We start from the raw sequence: 16,002 nt of genomic DNA, 5'->3' as shown, positions 1-16,002 counted from the left end.
AAGGAAAGAAAGATAATTATAATTTCTATTTTGAGTTGGAAGAGAATGTCCACGCACGCGCGTGTACTACCATTGTTTTCTTATCATTTTCCACGTCTATAAATCGAAATATATTCATATAAAATATTAATTATATATCTAATATAATAAAAAAAATCAGGATATTTCAAAAGTTTTATTAGGATTAAAATGGAAATTGTATAATATCAAATTAAGAGTTTGTATAATATAATACCAAAGGTAAATCACAAAAAGAAATCAGGATATCTCTGTTTTATTTACTTGCACAAATAGTTTTGATAAAACAACGAAAACGAAATAAAAACTTTATATTAAAATATCTTCAGCCTCTCTAAAATTACAGGTGGCAGGGCGGTCGGTCCACTACCAAAACCTACACACACCACACATGAAATATATAGGATATTATAATACAACATAAATATTTTTCTCCTTCTTAAGTGCGATATATAATTTATAAATACATTATTACTGTGGTGATAAAAGTGTTTGTAATTCAAATTCTAACAGTATCGTTGGTCTTAATTTCTATTTTTATGTAAAATCTCAATCATAATTTCAATTTGTGGATAACAGCAATAATGTTTTAAAAAAATCAGACGGTCCAAAGTCAAGGACGTTGAATGGTAATAATCATGTTGAGTTGCACTTTTGTCCACGTCATCGTTTCTCTCTGCCGACCCTTCTACTGAAAATCCGACACCTGGCAGTAAAGGGCGTAAAGGATTCTAAGCCACTTGTTTTTTTTAATCTATTTAATATTGCTCTTTTATTTAAGTAATTTATTAAATATTATTGAAAATTCTCAGCCACAAATTTGCCTTGTCGCTTTGGCTTAGGGTTTCAAAGATAGAGAGGGAGGAAAGTTGTTGGTGGTGTGTGGTTGTATTTGTATCTAGTATATATTTCCTTTTTAATTAGTTTTTTTTTTGCCGCCTTTCCATTTCTAATTATTTTTGTGAAATTAAATACACTATTTATTTTGTTATTTTTTAGATATAAAACTGAGAATTAAAACGCGTGTGGATATTTGCTTCACAGTTTAAATTCAGTAAACATTGTTTTAATAATTACTTAAAGGTTTAGTATACAACAGATAAAGTAAAACCTGTGTCAAATTATAGGTAATCCATATTAATTTTATCACATTTCAACTAAAAAAAGTAATCTATATTGATTAATTTTCCAGTGGTAACTAATTTTCTAAACAGGTGGCCGTGAGAAAACGGGAGAATTTTATTTTCCTTGGATAATATTTGGAGTGGTGACGTGTAAGGAAAGGAAAGTGAAGTTCACGGGGTTTAGGATGCGACAGCTCACACTCTATAACTTCTCTCGTTGGAAGTCTCTGGTTAGGAAGAAGGTTTGGACAGTTAGGTAAAGGACGGGATGTATGACACGTGGCAAGCACGAGTCGAAGCCTCCAAGGCAATATGTGGTAATGCAAGGCTCTCAAGATCTTTTTTTTTTCTTTTTCAACCGTACATGTTGATGTATATTTCTTTTTTGGTTGATTTTAAATTATGCGCAAATCTAATTTTTCCCTAATTGTTTCTTTCTTGGGGCCTCTTATGATCCTACCAACTATAAAAATAAAAAAGAAGATCCCACAAAACTATATCAGAATATAGAAAAGAGGTATTTGTATGACAAAAAATAATGATTTATAAAATTGAATGGGGTAATCTTATATAAATATATGAACTTTTATAAAATTTCTAAATAAATAGTTGAACTATAAAATTTCCAAATCAATACCTGAACTTTTCAAAATTTCTATATAAATATCCAAATTTTTAAAAAATTCTAAACACAACAATTTCCGTTGACGACGTTAATCGACAGAGTCATCGGATTCCGTTATAAATTAAACGGTGTTGATGGATTTTTGTTGTATTTAGAAATTTTTTAAAAGTTTTGGTATTTATATGGAAGTTTTGAAAAATTCAGATATTGATTTAGAAATTTTATAGTTCAACTATTTATTTGAAAATTTTATAAAAGTTCAGATATTTATATGCGATTACCCCTAAATTTAAATATTTTAAAATTTTAGAAAAAATATATATATTTTAATATCATTATCATTATTATTGTGTTAATAATTTAGTAAAAAAAATATATGTATTCATATAAAAAAATTAGATAATTTATATATTCATTCGATAAAATATATATTTATTTTAAAAAATATTATATCAAAATAGAAAGGACGAGAAAGAGAGAGGGGCCCATCTGATTCACGGTTGCATCCTTTATGTATCAGTGCGTTAGGATCGCGAGATCCTTGGCTTCTATCAGCTTTGTGGCTAATATTCGTCCTTTAGATTTTTTTTCTTTCTTTCTCCAACCTATGCTTTGAAGAAAAGAGACCCACACAAATAAACAAAAACTGATAAATATATCAACCCTCTCCCCTTAAGAAGGGGCAAGAGGCTTTAATAGGAGCATTGTGAGGCGTAGGAAGAACCAGAAGATATTCTTTTCGGATAAACTGGATTTGACTTTGAAAGATACACGAGAATGTTTTTTCTAAAGATAGGATTCAGAAAAGAGATTTGTGGTGAAGAATCACACACAGAACTCTTGGTCACAGACAAGAGAGGATTAAAGGACAATGACATTGCAATAATCAAAATCATTATCTAATAATATAATCAAAATTCCAGCAAGACCGGACATAATACGCAGGTGATGGACCAACTGTAAAATAAGCTTCGAAAGGCAACCAACACCATTTACTTTTATTGTTGGAAATTTACCGCAACTTACTGACCTTTTTTCCAAGCGCAAGTTTCACGAGGGGCAAAACTTTCTTCACAACTCATCAGGACCACTGATGTCCTGTAAGAATATGAGAAGTGAATCGGAATGAGGAGAAGAAGAAGAAGAAGAATCGATTTCCATTGTTTTACCACGTTACCTTGTTCTCGATCACAGCTCCATCCGGGATTTCGAGCTTTGCCCCAGCTTCTGCCGTGATAGTCACATTTCCCTTCAAAATACAAGAGCGAGTTTCAAAGAACTGCAGAGTATATACATACAAAGGCATGTGTATGCGCTCTTTATGTTGACACGCTGTTGCAGGATTCTGGTGTTTGGAGCTAGACAGATCACCTTGAGAACGACGCCAGTGCCAAACCAGACATCGCCGGACACCTTAAGGCTGTCGAGCTCGACGATACTTGGGATGGACTTGAACCGGCTCAAGAAGTTAGATACCTGTCCGGAAAAAAAAAAGGACAACTGAAATTTTGAAACTGGAGTGCCAAAATAGTGTTTAGAAAGCATTAGGGCATTTATCAAGTTATATGTACTACTTCACCTTCTTGAACTCTGGTCCCAATTCGATTGATGGGTTTGATGGGTTAGTTCTAGCTTTGTTCCGGGTGACGAAACCGTCCACTAGCGTGTAAAGATCCGACTGTAAACGGTGAGTGGAAGCGTTACATGGAATTTAAACATGCAACTAGTCTTTTTAATCTGGGCAAATAAAAGGAGAGAACCTGAACGAGAAGCAAGTCTGAAGTTGCCTTCACAGGCAAGAACCGCGAGCGAGGTACATTAATACCGATTGCGTTGTCAAAGAACTGTTGAGTTGAGACAGAGAAGCCCCAATGTTTGTGAGAATGAATACCAAATTCTCATGCTTTGAAGTGCGATATTGAATATTACTATGTGAACATACCCTTATGGCGGCACCAGCTGCAGTTTCCAGTTGAAGAACTTTTACTCCATCGACCTCCTGAAAATAAATCCAGCCTTATCATCATTTAGATAATTAATTATGTCATTTGCAAAATCGAAAAACACAAAGAACGGGAACATTGTTTTCTCTAAGTGGGCGGGAACCTTTGGGTTCGGAATGATCTCCATTTTAAGTGCACTGGCTTCGACTAGCCTTTTGATCGCCTTCAAGTTAACCCATCTGTAAAAGTTGATTAACCGTCAGGACCCGCACATAAATTTACATCTCAGACATTCAAGGAATTGGAATCACTTACAGGTTGTTCGTGTTGAATATCTTGAACTTCTCAATTGATTTGAACTCGTTGACCTACACACACAACAAGAAAATAACTCTCAGCAACAGCAGGTATCTCAGTATACACAGTCTCATTTCATGCACAGAGCAAATACAGCACTCGACATCATCCTATGATAGGGATGTAAGAGCAGTGGACTTACATGTTCATCAGGAACTTGAGCAATCTCCAAGAGCTGCGACATATTAAGAGATAAGTTATTTTCAGGTGTAAAAAGAAGCAGGAAGAACGTGAGGCGCAGCAAAGCTTACATACAGATACCTAGAGTCCTACTACACATCATAAGGAGTTTCAGTAACACATTTGGGAACGGGGGTTATGAGGAATAAGAAAAGAGATTATAATTTAGTAAGGTTCACATTAGACCACACAACATTGCAGAGACTTTTATTATAAAATCTACTGCCAGAATTTACCTGAACTTTGCCTTCGTAAGAGATGAGAGTGCCTCCCTTTACATCAGCTAATGTTTTAGGTGTAACCTCCATACAGTACTCATTTTTGTTCTGGATCAAATGGTTCAAGATTTCTAAAGTAGCATAAAGTCAAGGACCCATACAGTATAATTAAGCTTTGATTTCATTCAGGTTATGTTAGTTACATAAGAACTTTGAGGAGGATACTTAAGTCAACAATGGCGCCCAGGTTGTCCGAGTTAGCAACAAATACATACTCCTTACCCTGAACAGACAAAAGAGAAAACGAAACAATACTCATTAGCCAACTTAGACATCAAGGATAAAATCTGGAAAATTTTGTAATAGAATACAGTAAGAAAAAAGAACCTGTGACAGGAAAGTTTCCAACTTGCCGCTGTTCATTAGGGATGGGAATACATCACCATGGCCAGGAGGATACCTTCAGAAAGATAGACAGTTATTAGTGGAAAGTAACAAATAAAAGACCCATAATTATGAATGGGATGACATTGGGTGGATGGAATCCCAATAAAGTTGAAAACTCAAATACCAACATAAGGACTACAGCATTTTGTTAACCAGCTACCACAAGATATTCATCAGGTTGTAAATAACTTAATACAAGAACAACAGCAACTACTTGCGCTCTGTAAACTAGAACTAATCTGAGAACACAAGGTCTCATACTTCCAATTAGAACACGTCTAATACTGCCTTCTAGGAGGGCTAAGTAAGTCATAATAACAGGAATCTAGATTTCATCACATAGATCAGATGTGATTTTTTAGAGGATTTTTTGTATTAGAGAAGAATCTAAGATGAATAATACTGCATTACGAATTTACAAGTACAATCAAATGAAATCTTACCAGCCATCCTTGTCGGTCTTTCCTTTGCTGGGCCATGGCAGAAACTCATCAGCTACAATGCGAGGGTATTTGCTCTAAAATATTCAAACAGTTGTCAACGTTAGTTGCAGGATTGGCCAGAGCTGCTCAAACGTTTGCAATTTATTTTGCTAACTTGATGTGGCATCAAGAACCTGGTTAAATGTGTGAATGTCGACATTGGAGTTGGAGTACTTCTCCACAATCTGAACGAGACAAAACCCAATCAGACTACAACAATAATCGAAACTTTACCAAATGAAAACATGTGGAGATTTACTGTGAAACTGCAGTACCTTATGTGTGTCATCATGTGTATTGAACGAGTTCATGAGAACTAGCGGAACCGTACAACCGTACTTGTTGTTGAGATTCTGTGGTACATGAAACATGGAGTTATGGGACTACATTTTCATTAAGATAAAACAGATGAGAGAGAAGATGGACCTCAATCTGGATAACAATCAGGTCAAGAAATGTCAAACCATCACGAACTTCAATGACAGATCTGCATGGGAGAAGGAAAACATATCACATTTTTTGGCAAGTGAAAACAAAAAACAAGAAAAGGGAACGAGGTAGAATTAGGCATGCAGTAGATATGCTAAACCATAATATAAAACCTTGACTCTTAAGTTCTAGAATAAACTTGTTACCCCCTAACAGTTGCAACATTTACAGTATGCCTCTTGTTGCTAAAAGTTCACAGGCACTGCTTTAAAGAAACTACTAAGTTCCACTCACTAATTATGGCAATAATGATTCTCTCAGAATAATGAGCAGCCAACCATATCCTTTCTCCTTTCTCAAACATCAATCTTTTAATCTCAAATAGACTAGACTACACAAACAAAAGATTAAGACATCAGACAGAAGAGCTTACTTAGGGCCAGTGCATCCCATTGTTGTCCCAAGACCTCCATTAAGTTTAAGCACAACAAGCTTGTCCAAGAGCTTCTTGGTCTCAGAAATATCTTCATTATTTTGAAAAAGTAAGATAAATCATGTTATTTAAGGCGGTTGATAGAAAGGATCTGTAGCAAAAACAACAAAATCTAGTATGGTGGACAGCCAAACGAGACCAACACAATCCTGGGAAATTACCTTCGGAAACAGGGGCCAATTTGTCGTAAGGAACGACAATTTCGTCGGTAGGTGTCTGGATCTTACCCCATTCAATGTGCTGGGCCTCACCACTTCATATGCAGAAGCAAACAGTAAAATTACAACTCATTAACCCACAACACCTAGGAAAACCAAAATATATTCCCTAAGAAAATAAAGAGACAGTAACCTCCGCGAATCAAGATCTATATCTAAGATCCTATCCTATCCGATCTGTCGTTCTAAAGAAGCTGACAAACACAAATTGAAAAACCAACTCTAGGCACTCGCTTATTGGGATTCCAGAAATTTCCGAGAATTAAGAGCAGTGAAACCTGTTTGACCTCCACAAATCCCAGAGATTAACAACAAAAAGGGTTCGATCAAGATTCAAGATACACAGCACAAATCCGCAAACAAACAACTGAAAGTAAGGGAAGAGCAGACAAACCTCAGGTAGCGGGAAACAAGGTTGATGAATCCGTTCTTCTCATTCTCACTGAAACAAGGAAGCGGAACAGTTTAAACCAAAAAAACGAAGAAACATCAGATCCACGATCCGGAGCCATCAAGATTCAAGATCCATCAGATTCTCCACGGAAGCAACGGACAAAAGATCCAACAGATGTGCAACGTAAATCACAGGAACAGAAGAGGTAGGAAACAGAGAAATGGAAGACGAATCCGCAAGCGAACCTGATCTGATCAAGGCCATCGACGGCGGATTCGAGCTGGGAGAGGTTCTCGGTTGCAGCGGCCATGGATGATAACCGATGAGAGCTTCAGATCCACAGAAAATTTCACGGAGAGAGATAGAGAGCTTGTAAATGAAGATTGTTTTGGAATCAAAACGGGGCGATATTTATATGAGAAGGGAACTGTGCGTGTCCTCAAAAATAAAAATGTCCGTTGTATTCTGTTTGCAACTGCCAATGGAAAACCAAAATCTGGCAGCGTCAATCGGATTTTCCATTCAAAATCCAAAGGTATATTCATTTTAAATTTGCTATTTAAATGGAAGGGGGGGGGACCGAAAAGGCAAAAAAAAAGAGAACCATGTTTCGCAGCCAAAGCCGATACTCTAGAACGACGTCGTTTGTGGAGTATGGCTCATCACACATACCAGGAACTATTTTTTTATATTTAAATAGAAAAGAATACATTTGCAAATAAAAATCATGACGCAGTTATATTGAATCTTGTCATTTAGAGGGTCTGTCTTAAGCAGAATAAGGAAATTGGACTGAAAAATAAAATAAAAAAGATGGGCCTAAACAAAACTGGCCCAAATTAAATAAGAGAAATTTGGGGCCCATATAGAGAAGGAAAGTAAAACCGATAGGCTCCTTATTAAAAAAAAAAATAGAAAGGAAAATGTTGGCCCAAAGACAAGAGTACAATCGGCACCGGATTTATCAAAATGTCACGTATAATTACACTATAATTATAATGGTATAATTTGTAACGACCCGAGGCCGATACAGAAGGATAGAACTGTCCTCACACACCAACACGAGACCTTTTAGCGTGTTTTGTCATCACTCGCACACATCCCGGAAAGTACTTCCCATGAGGTCACCCATCCTAAGACTACTCCAAGGTCAGCACGCTTAACTTTGAAGTTCTTTCGAGATGGGCAATCGAAAAGGTAGATGCATTTTGTTGCTATGAGTAGCTCAATTAATTCTTTTAAGTTATCTTATACTGTGTAGTCTCATACCTACACAGCCCTCGGATCCCTCTCATTCCGGTGTGTCCGCTTCATCCCTGTACCCCCTACCCAGAAGCTCGTCAGGAGCCGCCTATTGTCCATGCCTCTCGCACCGGCGATCACTCCCCGCCCTCCTACGATATTCTAGACTGTCACATAATTACACTATTTGGCAACACTATATAAAGATCAACCAAAATCTATAAAATACAGAAAATAGGTTATATTTGTTTCAAATTTTACAAATATTTTAAAATTTTTAAACATTCTCCCAATTTTATTTAAAAAAAAAACGTTTTACAGTCATTTAAGTCCATTAGATTTCTCTTTATTTTTATTCCATGTAAAAAACGACCTGCTATATATATATTTAAGAAGCTTGCTTCATATTTCTAAAAAAATACATACTTTTAAAATCAGAAATTTGGGACAGAAAGGTTAAAAAAAGATCTACGAGATCAGAAAATAAAATGTCTAGAAAGGTCTTCGGCTTTTGGGGACCCAAAAATCAAGGGACAAAAAAAGTTTTCCTAAAGTGTTAATATTCTTGAATAAAAAATATGTATGATGTATTGTATTTAAACCATAAGATATAAATCAATGTTTTCATGTAATTCAATTGATATCATAACCGATATAAAGACATGAAATTTTTTATTAAAAACACAAGACATGGTAGGAATTAATGAGACATGATGGAGGAAATCATGAATGGGAAACAAAGTACAATGGATATACGGGAAATGTGCACTTTCATCATCAACTGCAAAAATTTATATATATTTTACTTTTGGATATTTATTTTATCTTTCCGTCGGTTTTGGTTTAGGGTTCTTTTTAAATTCAGTTATTAAAAATATTTTTTTTACTATTTCTAGTTTTCGACTTTAATTCAATTAATTTTATTTGTTTAAAAATATTTAGTCAAAACAAAACTTGCATTGTGATATATCCTATTCACATTGACGCAATTTCAAGTCAAAATACAAAAGTAAAAAAGAGGATTTGTGTAGTGGAAGTTATTCAGTTTGCAAATTGAACGTGAAAACTTGATTAATTAATTAATTTTAACAAAAAAAACTTGATTAATTAGTTATTTGATTAAAAAAGAATTAAACGGTAGGCCTGAAGCAACAGTCCCATGTATAACGGAACCGTCGAAAGTCACGAATGTGGGTCCCACGCGCAATTTTAGGACTGGAACTCGAAGATTAATCATTGATTAGCAATCTAATTAATAAAATAAATTAACAATATCTGACCTTATCATTAAAATTTTGGAATGATTACATTTACAACTGGAAGTATAGTTGCGCCGTGCGCGTTTCCACATTGTCATTCAGACTCTTATTTCTGGTTATAATAAGATATTTGTGTTATAGGGTCACCGTCGGTCCATATTATATAAATAAATATATTTATAGGGGTACATCCATATGTCATTTTTACTCAACCCGAATAAATTTTCTTTTTCTTTTTTTTTTTATCACGGGTTGACTATTATTGCATTCAATTTAAAACTTGTAATTTCTGTATCAATAATCCAATGATAATAATTTTAATAGCAATCGATCAAAGTATGCGATGGAATCAACAATTAGTTATAGTAACAAATAGTGAAATAAATATTTAGAAACCCATGTTACATCCTCTAAAATCGGCATATAAAATGGGTTTTTTTTTTATTGGTAAGTGAGATTCTAATCTATAAATTACCGAAATTTACGTGCTATAGAACACATAGTTAATACGTGTTTAAAATTCTTACTTTCCTTAACAACTTATAAAAAATATATATTCATTTTTCAATAATCACACACATATGCACGTTCATTCGTAAATACAAAAATACTATATCAAACTAGGTGTTGTAACTAATTAAAGGGATGTTTGGGTTCTATTATAAAAAACCAAAATAATTAAACTAATCAATTAATTTAAATGAATATAAAGTAGTCATCTTTTAAAAAACTCAATAATTTTATTAACGAATTTTTTTAAAAAAAAGTCGAAAAATAACTTAATGTTTCCTAAATCAGACCTATTCGATTACTACATGGACAAATTACGAGTTGATTATACAGAACAAAAAAAAACAAAACAGCCTTGAATTTTGGGATATGGTTATGGGAAAAAAATAATTATAAAATTGTTATAGAATTCTGAATACATGGCTCCGTTATTTAAATCGTATATAATAAATAATTAAACTGGATTTGTTTTATTTTTTTAAAATAAAAGTCGACGACGCGGATTCAATAACCTGCAATGCACAACTGTCCATCTCCACTTCTTAAATATATTATATTATTTCTCATTTTTTTATTAGAGACTTTTTCCAAAACATTCTGTTGCATATAAACTCCCTCGATCTCCGATTCTTCTCCTCAAACTCATCAAAGATTCACCGAATTTCTTCTGTTTCTTCACAACATCAATGGGCAACTACGTTTCTTGCTCCCTAAGCAAGACATCCTCCTCCTCCTCGTCGGCCAAAGTGATTCTCCCGGACGGCGAAGTGCGTGACGTCTACGCGCCGATGAAGGCGGCGGAGATCATGATGGAGACGCCGAACCACTTCCTCGTCGACGCCAAGTCTCTCAAGATCGGCCGTAAGCTCAGCCCTCTGCCGGCGGACGAGGACCTCGACCTCCGCGGCGGCTGCCACGTCTACATCGCTTTCCCGATGAGCCGCGCTTCGTCGGCGGCCAACGCCTCCGACAAGGCGCGTATGTTCCTCGCCGCGGGGAAGAAGCGCCGGAGGGGAGGCCCCAACGGAGGGAGAGTGTCTCCCGGCGGGGAGGGTGATGACGTCAGGCTGATATCACCGAAGCTGAAGTTGGAAGACATCGAGGAGTTCTCGGCGGCTGAGTTCATGCATCGGATCTCCGTGTCTAAGTCGAAGAAGCCACAGTTAGAGACAATCGCAGAGGAATCTGTTTCGTCCACGTGATTGAATCGAAAAAACAAAACTTTTTTTATTCTCTATATGGTCATGTTAGTCGGACCAAAGGTCTGTATACCATCGCTGTTTCAAAAAAAAAAAAGGTTGCTTTATTTTTTTTCTCTTATGAAGTAGCTCTCTGTTGTGGTTTTAATGTACAGAGGGAGATGGTGGTGGAGAATTTTAACATGGGATTGATTAATTTCTTATATTGGGAAATATAAAGAGTTTGAGTTTGATAGAGTTTAGATATTAGTTTATTTCGTATTTACATTGGATTTATATATATATATATTTATTATAAGGTTAAGAAATTTTCTAAAATCAATTTTTTATTTTTGTTTTCTGATAAAATATAAAAGATCTGTATATATCTCTAATATCTTGTTTTTTGGTATGGAAAATTAATCTGTATTCTGATGCATGAAATGTTTACAAGAGGCATATCAATGATTACATCTAAAATGCTAAATATTACATCAAAGTGCTAAGTATTCTGATGCATAGATTTTAGTTTTTGGTTTTTAGAATTTAACTTTTAGCTTTTTGATTTTTGTAATATTTATAAATTCAAAAAATAGAATTTTTGGTTTTTAGTTGATTTTACAAAAAAAATTCCAAGTTTTTAAGAAAACTTAATTTACAAAATCTTGATTATCAATTTTTTTTTTAAAATAAATTGAATTCTAAAATCTCTAAAAGCTTCTTCTGTTTAACTCCTAAGTTAAGTTTAAAACAAGATTACAAGTACCATTAATGGGTCGAATCCACTATGAGTTGCATCCATGGCTTCAATTACAATGCAGGCAGGAACACAACTATTCCCCTTTTTGTCATGTCTAGGAACATGATGTTATGTCTAGTTTGCCTGTAGATACTCTATTTGCTGCACATATAAGCTGCTATTGTTGTAATGCAACACATCAGACACAGTGACCAATTATTGTAGTTTACAGACTGAAAGATTTCGATCTGCACATGTACCGACCTTGTCGATGCGATCTTCATTCCACTCCCTTTGGACTATTCTCCATACGCTACTAACTAAACCCATGCCGATATGCAGTTCGATTCAGCAGATCATAGTTGCGGTGGCTCCTCTAAAAAGCGCATGGAAGCCTTCCCCTCGTACTATCTCGCCCTCCGCTGAGGGCAGGGTGGTTGGCATTCCGGTATTTCATAGGCTGTGTCCAGAGGTAAGAAGCATCATTCTCATCCTAAGAGTATCAAATGGGTGAAAAGCTAAGCTGTGAAGCCTGTAGCTGTAGTAATGCCCCATCCCCCAGAAGAAAGCTTGCCAAGAAGTGTTTCCCTGTCAAAGATGCAGAGCGGTTTCGTAAAAATGTCCGGATCTTGTATCTGAAGCAAGGTAACAGATCTTGGAAGAAGATATAGCTCATAATGGCGAATCACTTTCGCATTTAGGACATCGGTCTCAGTTCATTCCACAGGGAGTGATAACCTTTTCGAGAGATTGGAAACTCGAAGTGGAATGAAATTCGTATAGAGGGCCGCAACTGCGAAACCGGGTATCTAATACAAAGCTCACAGCACAAATCTAACCAGCTTACAAATGCAATCCTCATGATTGGCAGCATTCCTTTTTGGATTGAAAACAATTCATCAATCAATCAAGATGAAGTCAAGAACACAACAGATGTTACAACTGTATCGAATTTCCAAGCGCCTGAGAAAATCCAGGGAAAGAACAAGAAAAAGGGGCTCATGAATGTACCTGAGTAGGGAAATATCGAATGACACTGGCCTGATTTTCCCTCCAAGAGAACAGAACACCTTCTTCTCGGAAGACTCTTACAAAGCAATTAACGGAGAACAGTGCAAGGTCTCTTGAACATCTCTCCTTGGTTTTCCAGCAGAAGCTTCCCCTCATGAAATCTGTAGAAACATTATCGGATTTCCCGACCAAATCCTTTTTTTCGTCTTCTACCTGATGCGTGATCAAACAGTCAATAAAAGGATGTTCTTTTCTCCCAAGTTGGCCGTCGATACATAAACAATTTTAGCAAGAAAACAGGAAATTTGACGGATTCAAAAATGGAAAAACCCCATGATCGTACTCGCACAAAAGGTTGAAGCCGTGTCATATGCATTCGGCGATGAGACAAATTCTCCAACGACCAGAAAAAGGCGTTGAAAGAATCCAGAACGAAACCAAACATGAACGAAGAACCAAAAAATAAATCTAAGATTCGAGGTAAAGAAAGAAGACAAACCTGGAGATTCCGGAGTGATTCCTCCAAAAATGAACCCTAAGGCGAATGGGTTTTGCTCTGCTGCGACAAAATTTGTCCTTTTTTTCGGGACGAGAGGTAAGCGTTTCATATATTTTTTGTCACAAGGAAAAAGAAGAAAAAAAAAAACAAGAGAGTGGAGAGCTATATTCCCGTGATCCACTATCAATCAATAGATAGTTAATCTGGAAAGGTGAAGTCACATGGGTCCCTTCATTATTCGGATTGAAAAGACACATTCTTTAGATCTTATATTTGTACAAAGAAGATAGAAGAAACGGAGAGATACACAACCACTACCATCTCAAAATCAGACAGCCATGGAGGAGGAGAAGGAATCAGTCCAGTTTCCGATCCACAACCACCCTTTGACACCATGTATCTTGTCAAATCTCCCTTGCTTTATGTGCTTTTCTTCGACACCACACCCACACCCCGAAGGTTACAGATGCAGAATTTGCATCCAGAGATTCCATAAGGAATGCGCGGAATCTCCAATGGAGCTGAACCACCCTTACCACCCTCCTCACCCTCTCTCTCTCCGTCCCCTCGATCATTATCTCGGTGAGGCTTCAGAGTTATGCAGTTGTTGCCGAGAAGAACTCGGAAAAGGATGGGTTTATCACTGTGCTATCTGCAAATTCTTCATCCATCTTCTTTGCGCCATGAAGCCGCCGGTTCTTGAGGTGGCTCAGCCCAAGAGCCATGACCATAAGCTCTTCCTCCTCCCTAAACCACGTCCCTTCACCTGTGATGCCTGTGGTTTGATGCTCGGTTCTTCCTCTCTTCCTTGGGCTTGTCTCAGATGCGGTGTCATGATTCATAGAGAGTGTATCGACTTACCCGTGTCATCAGGATCTCTCGCCACCCACAACATCGTCTCCGTTATGCTTCCTCTCCTCCTCCTCGAGTTCCATCTCATGAAGCATGGTATTGTGGAGTTTGTCGCAAAATGGTCAATAACCAGTACGGAGCGTATTCTTGCATCAGAGGATGCCATTATGTCGTCCACTCAAAGTGTGCAACGAGAGAAGATGTGTGGGATGGAATAGATCTTGAGGGAGAGCCCGAAGAATTCGAAGATGTCGAGCCGCCATTCGAGGTCATAGATAACAAAGTGATACGCCATTTTAGTCATGAACATCATCTTCAACGGAAAGAGGATGATGGCGTAAGATTTGACAGAAGCAAATGCTGCAGAATATGCATTTTTTCTATTCGTATTCACCTCGATAATATCTATCGATGCACGCAATCTGATTGCGATTTTACTATCCACGAAACATGTGCAAATCTACCAAGAAAGATATGGTACATGCTACATCCCCACCGTCTGAAACTACAACCTTGCAGAACTAAAGAGATGAGGAAGTGTCACGTTTGTGCTTGTTACTGTTTCGGTTTCATATATGAGTGTTGCAAAGAGGGTTGTCGTTTCATCGTAGACGTGGATTGCGCTTCGGTCTCCGAGCCCTTTATCCATATAAGCCACCCTCATCCTCTCTTCTCCGCATCAATTTCCACGGATGATCAAGCGTGTTCAATATGCAAAGAACAAGGAGGTTATTATCGTAAAATGATGCATTGCATCGAATGCGACTTCATCTTGTGTTTCAAATGCATCACTCTGCCAATTGAGGTAAATTACGATCAAGACCGGCATCCTCTGGCTCTCGGGATTGGCGATGAAGAGGGCAAAGGCGGAAAATGGTGGTGCGAGATGTGCGAAGGGAAAATGGAGCCGGAGAAGGAACTGTTCTATACATGCGATCGTTGTTGCGTCACCGTTCATGTCCGTTGCATTCTCGGAGAGGACCCTCACGTGATGATGCCTGATCGATATCTCGAGAAATCGGTGTATGAGTTTGGAGCTGAAGCCAACAACAGTTGTTGCCGACCCTTATGTCATCGATGTCGGAGACGCTGTCCATTCCCCGTTGTTTACGTCACAAATGATCGTCGTTTCTGTACTCTACGTTGCCTTTGGGATCTCAAAGAGCTATCATAACTTTGTAAAAAAAAAATGGTTTGAATTTTAATAAACATTTTTTTTTTACTTTTGCAAAGTCATTGGAATGATCAAGCGGGCAACATTTTTTTTCCCTCTGTTTATTAATATTAATGCCCATGTTGGTATAATTTAATATAAATGGATAGACAACCACTCCAATATATAATATATAAAGTAAAGAGCTGGAATCCACAGCTAAACTCTAGTATTTTATAACAAAACCCAAAGTGAAAGATGGAAGAAAACAATCTGAAAAATATAATAAATCAATCAGACATGACTGAACGACAGGATCCTCGTATCTTTGTGTTCCGAATGTGACGAAACTCATTTCACGTCCATGAGGCCTTAGAGCTTAGATCATGTGTGGGATAATCTCTGTATATACATAAGGCCTCGAGATTCCATTTTTAGTTTATCAAGTTTATGGAGACAATGAAATAAAAGAATTCTGAATTAGTGAAATAAACATGGTCTCTTCTTCATCATTCAAACTGGAAGCCATCTTTATCCAAAGGACGCCACTCAAAAATCAGAAACTCTCTTGCATCTAAGAGAGAGAGAGAGAGAGAGAGAGAGAGAGAGAGAGAGATATGGAGGGGAAAGA

The 16,002-nt window shown here is 36.8% G+C and overlaps 2 protein-coding genes and 1 pseudogene across 2 annotated transcripts; 2 read left to right on the top strand and 1 right to left on the bottom strand.

Annotated features, from left to right (window-relative positions):
• Nucleotides 1-2,487: 2,487 nt before the first annotated feature.
• Nucleotides 2,488-7,431, bottom strand: LOC104802909 (UTP--glucose-1-phosphate uridylyltransferase 2-like). Its single transcript, XM_010526732.1, has 20 exons — nt 7,174-7,431; nt 6,929-6,976; nt 6,478-6,569; nt 6,257-6,347; nt 5,821-5,881; nt 5,670-5,747; nt 5,529-5,579; nt 5,356-5,429; nt 4,853-4,925; nt 4,691-4,748; nt 4,484-4,596; nt 4,210-4,242; nt 4,026-4,078; nt 3,874-3,949; nt 3,710-3,766; nt 3,528-3,611; nt 3,347-3,445; nt 3,139-3,243; nt 2,945-3,016; nt 2,488-2,865 (listed from the first exon to the last, which is right to left on the bottom strand). The coding sequence occupies exons 1-20, from the start codon at nt 7,236-7,238 to the stop codon at nt 2,839-2,841; spliced, it is 1,410 nt and encodes a 469-aa protein (XP_010525034.1). The 5' UTR covers nt 7,239-7,431; the 3' UTR covers nt 2,488-2,838.
• A 3,096-nt stretch (nt 7,432-10,527) lies between these two features.
• On the top strand, nt 10,528-11,319 carry LOC104802908. The gene has a single exon (XM_010526731.2). It carries the CDS (start codon nt 10,626-10,628, stop codon nt 11,139-11,141), a length of 516 nt encoding a protein of 171 aa, XP_010525033.1. The 5' UTR covers nt 10,528-10,625; the 3' UTR covers nt 11,142-11,319.
• A 2,385-nt stretch (nt 11,320-13,704) lies between these two features.
• LOC109116191 lies at nt 13,705-15,392 on the top strand (annotated as a pseudogene).
• Nucleotides 15,393-16,002: the final 610 nt, after the last annotated feature.

This window comes from Tarenaya hassleriana, unplaced genomic scaffold (genome assembly GCF_000463585.1).
Source record: "Tarenaya hassleriana unplaced genomic scaffold, ASM46358v1 Cleome8, whole genome shotgun sequence".
NCBI lineage: Eukaryota > Viridiplantae > Streptophyta > Magnoliopsida > Brassicales > Cleomaceae > Tarenaya > Tarenaya hassleriana.
Note: the sequence above shows the minus strand (reverse complement) of the source record. Positions and strands in the feature narration are given on the sequence as shown.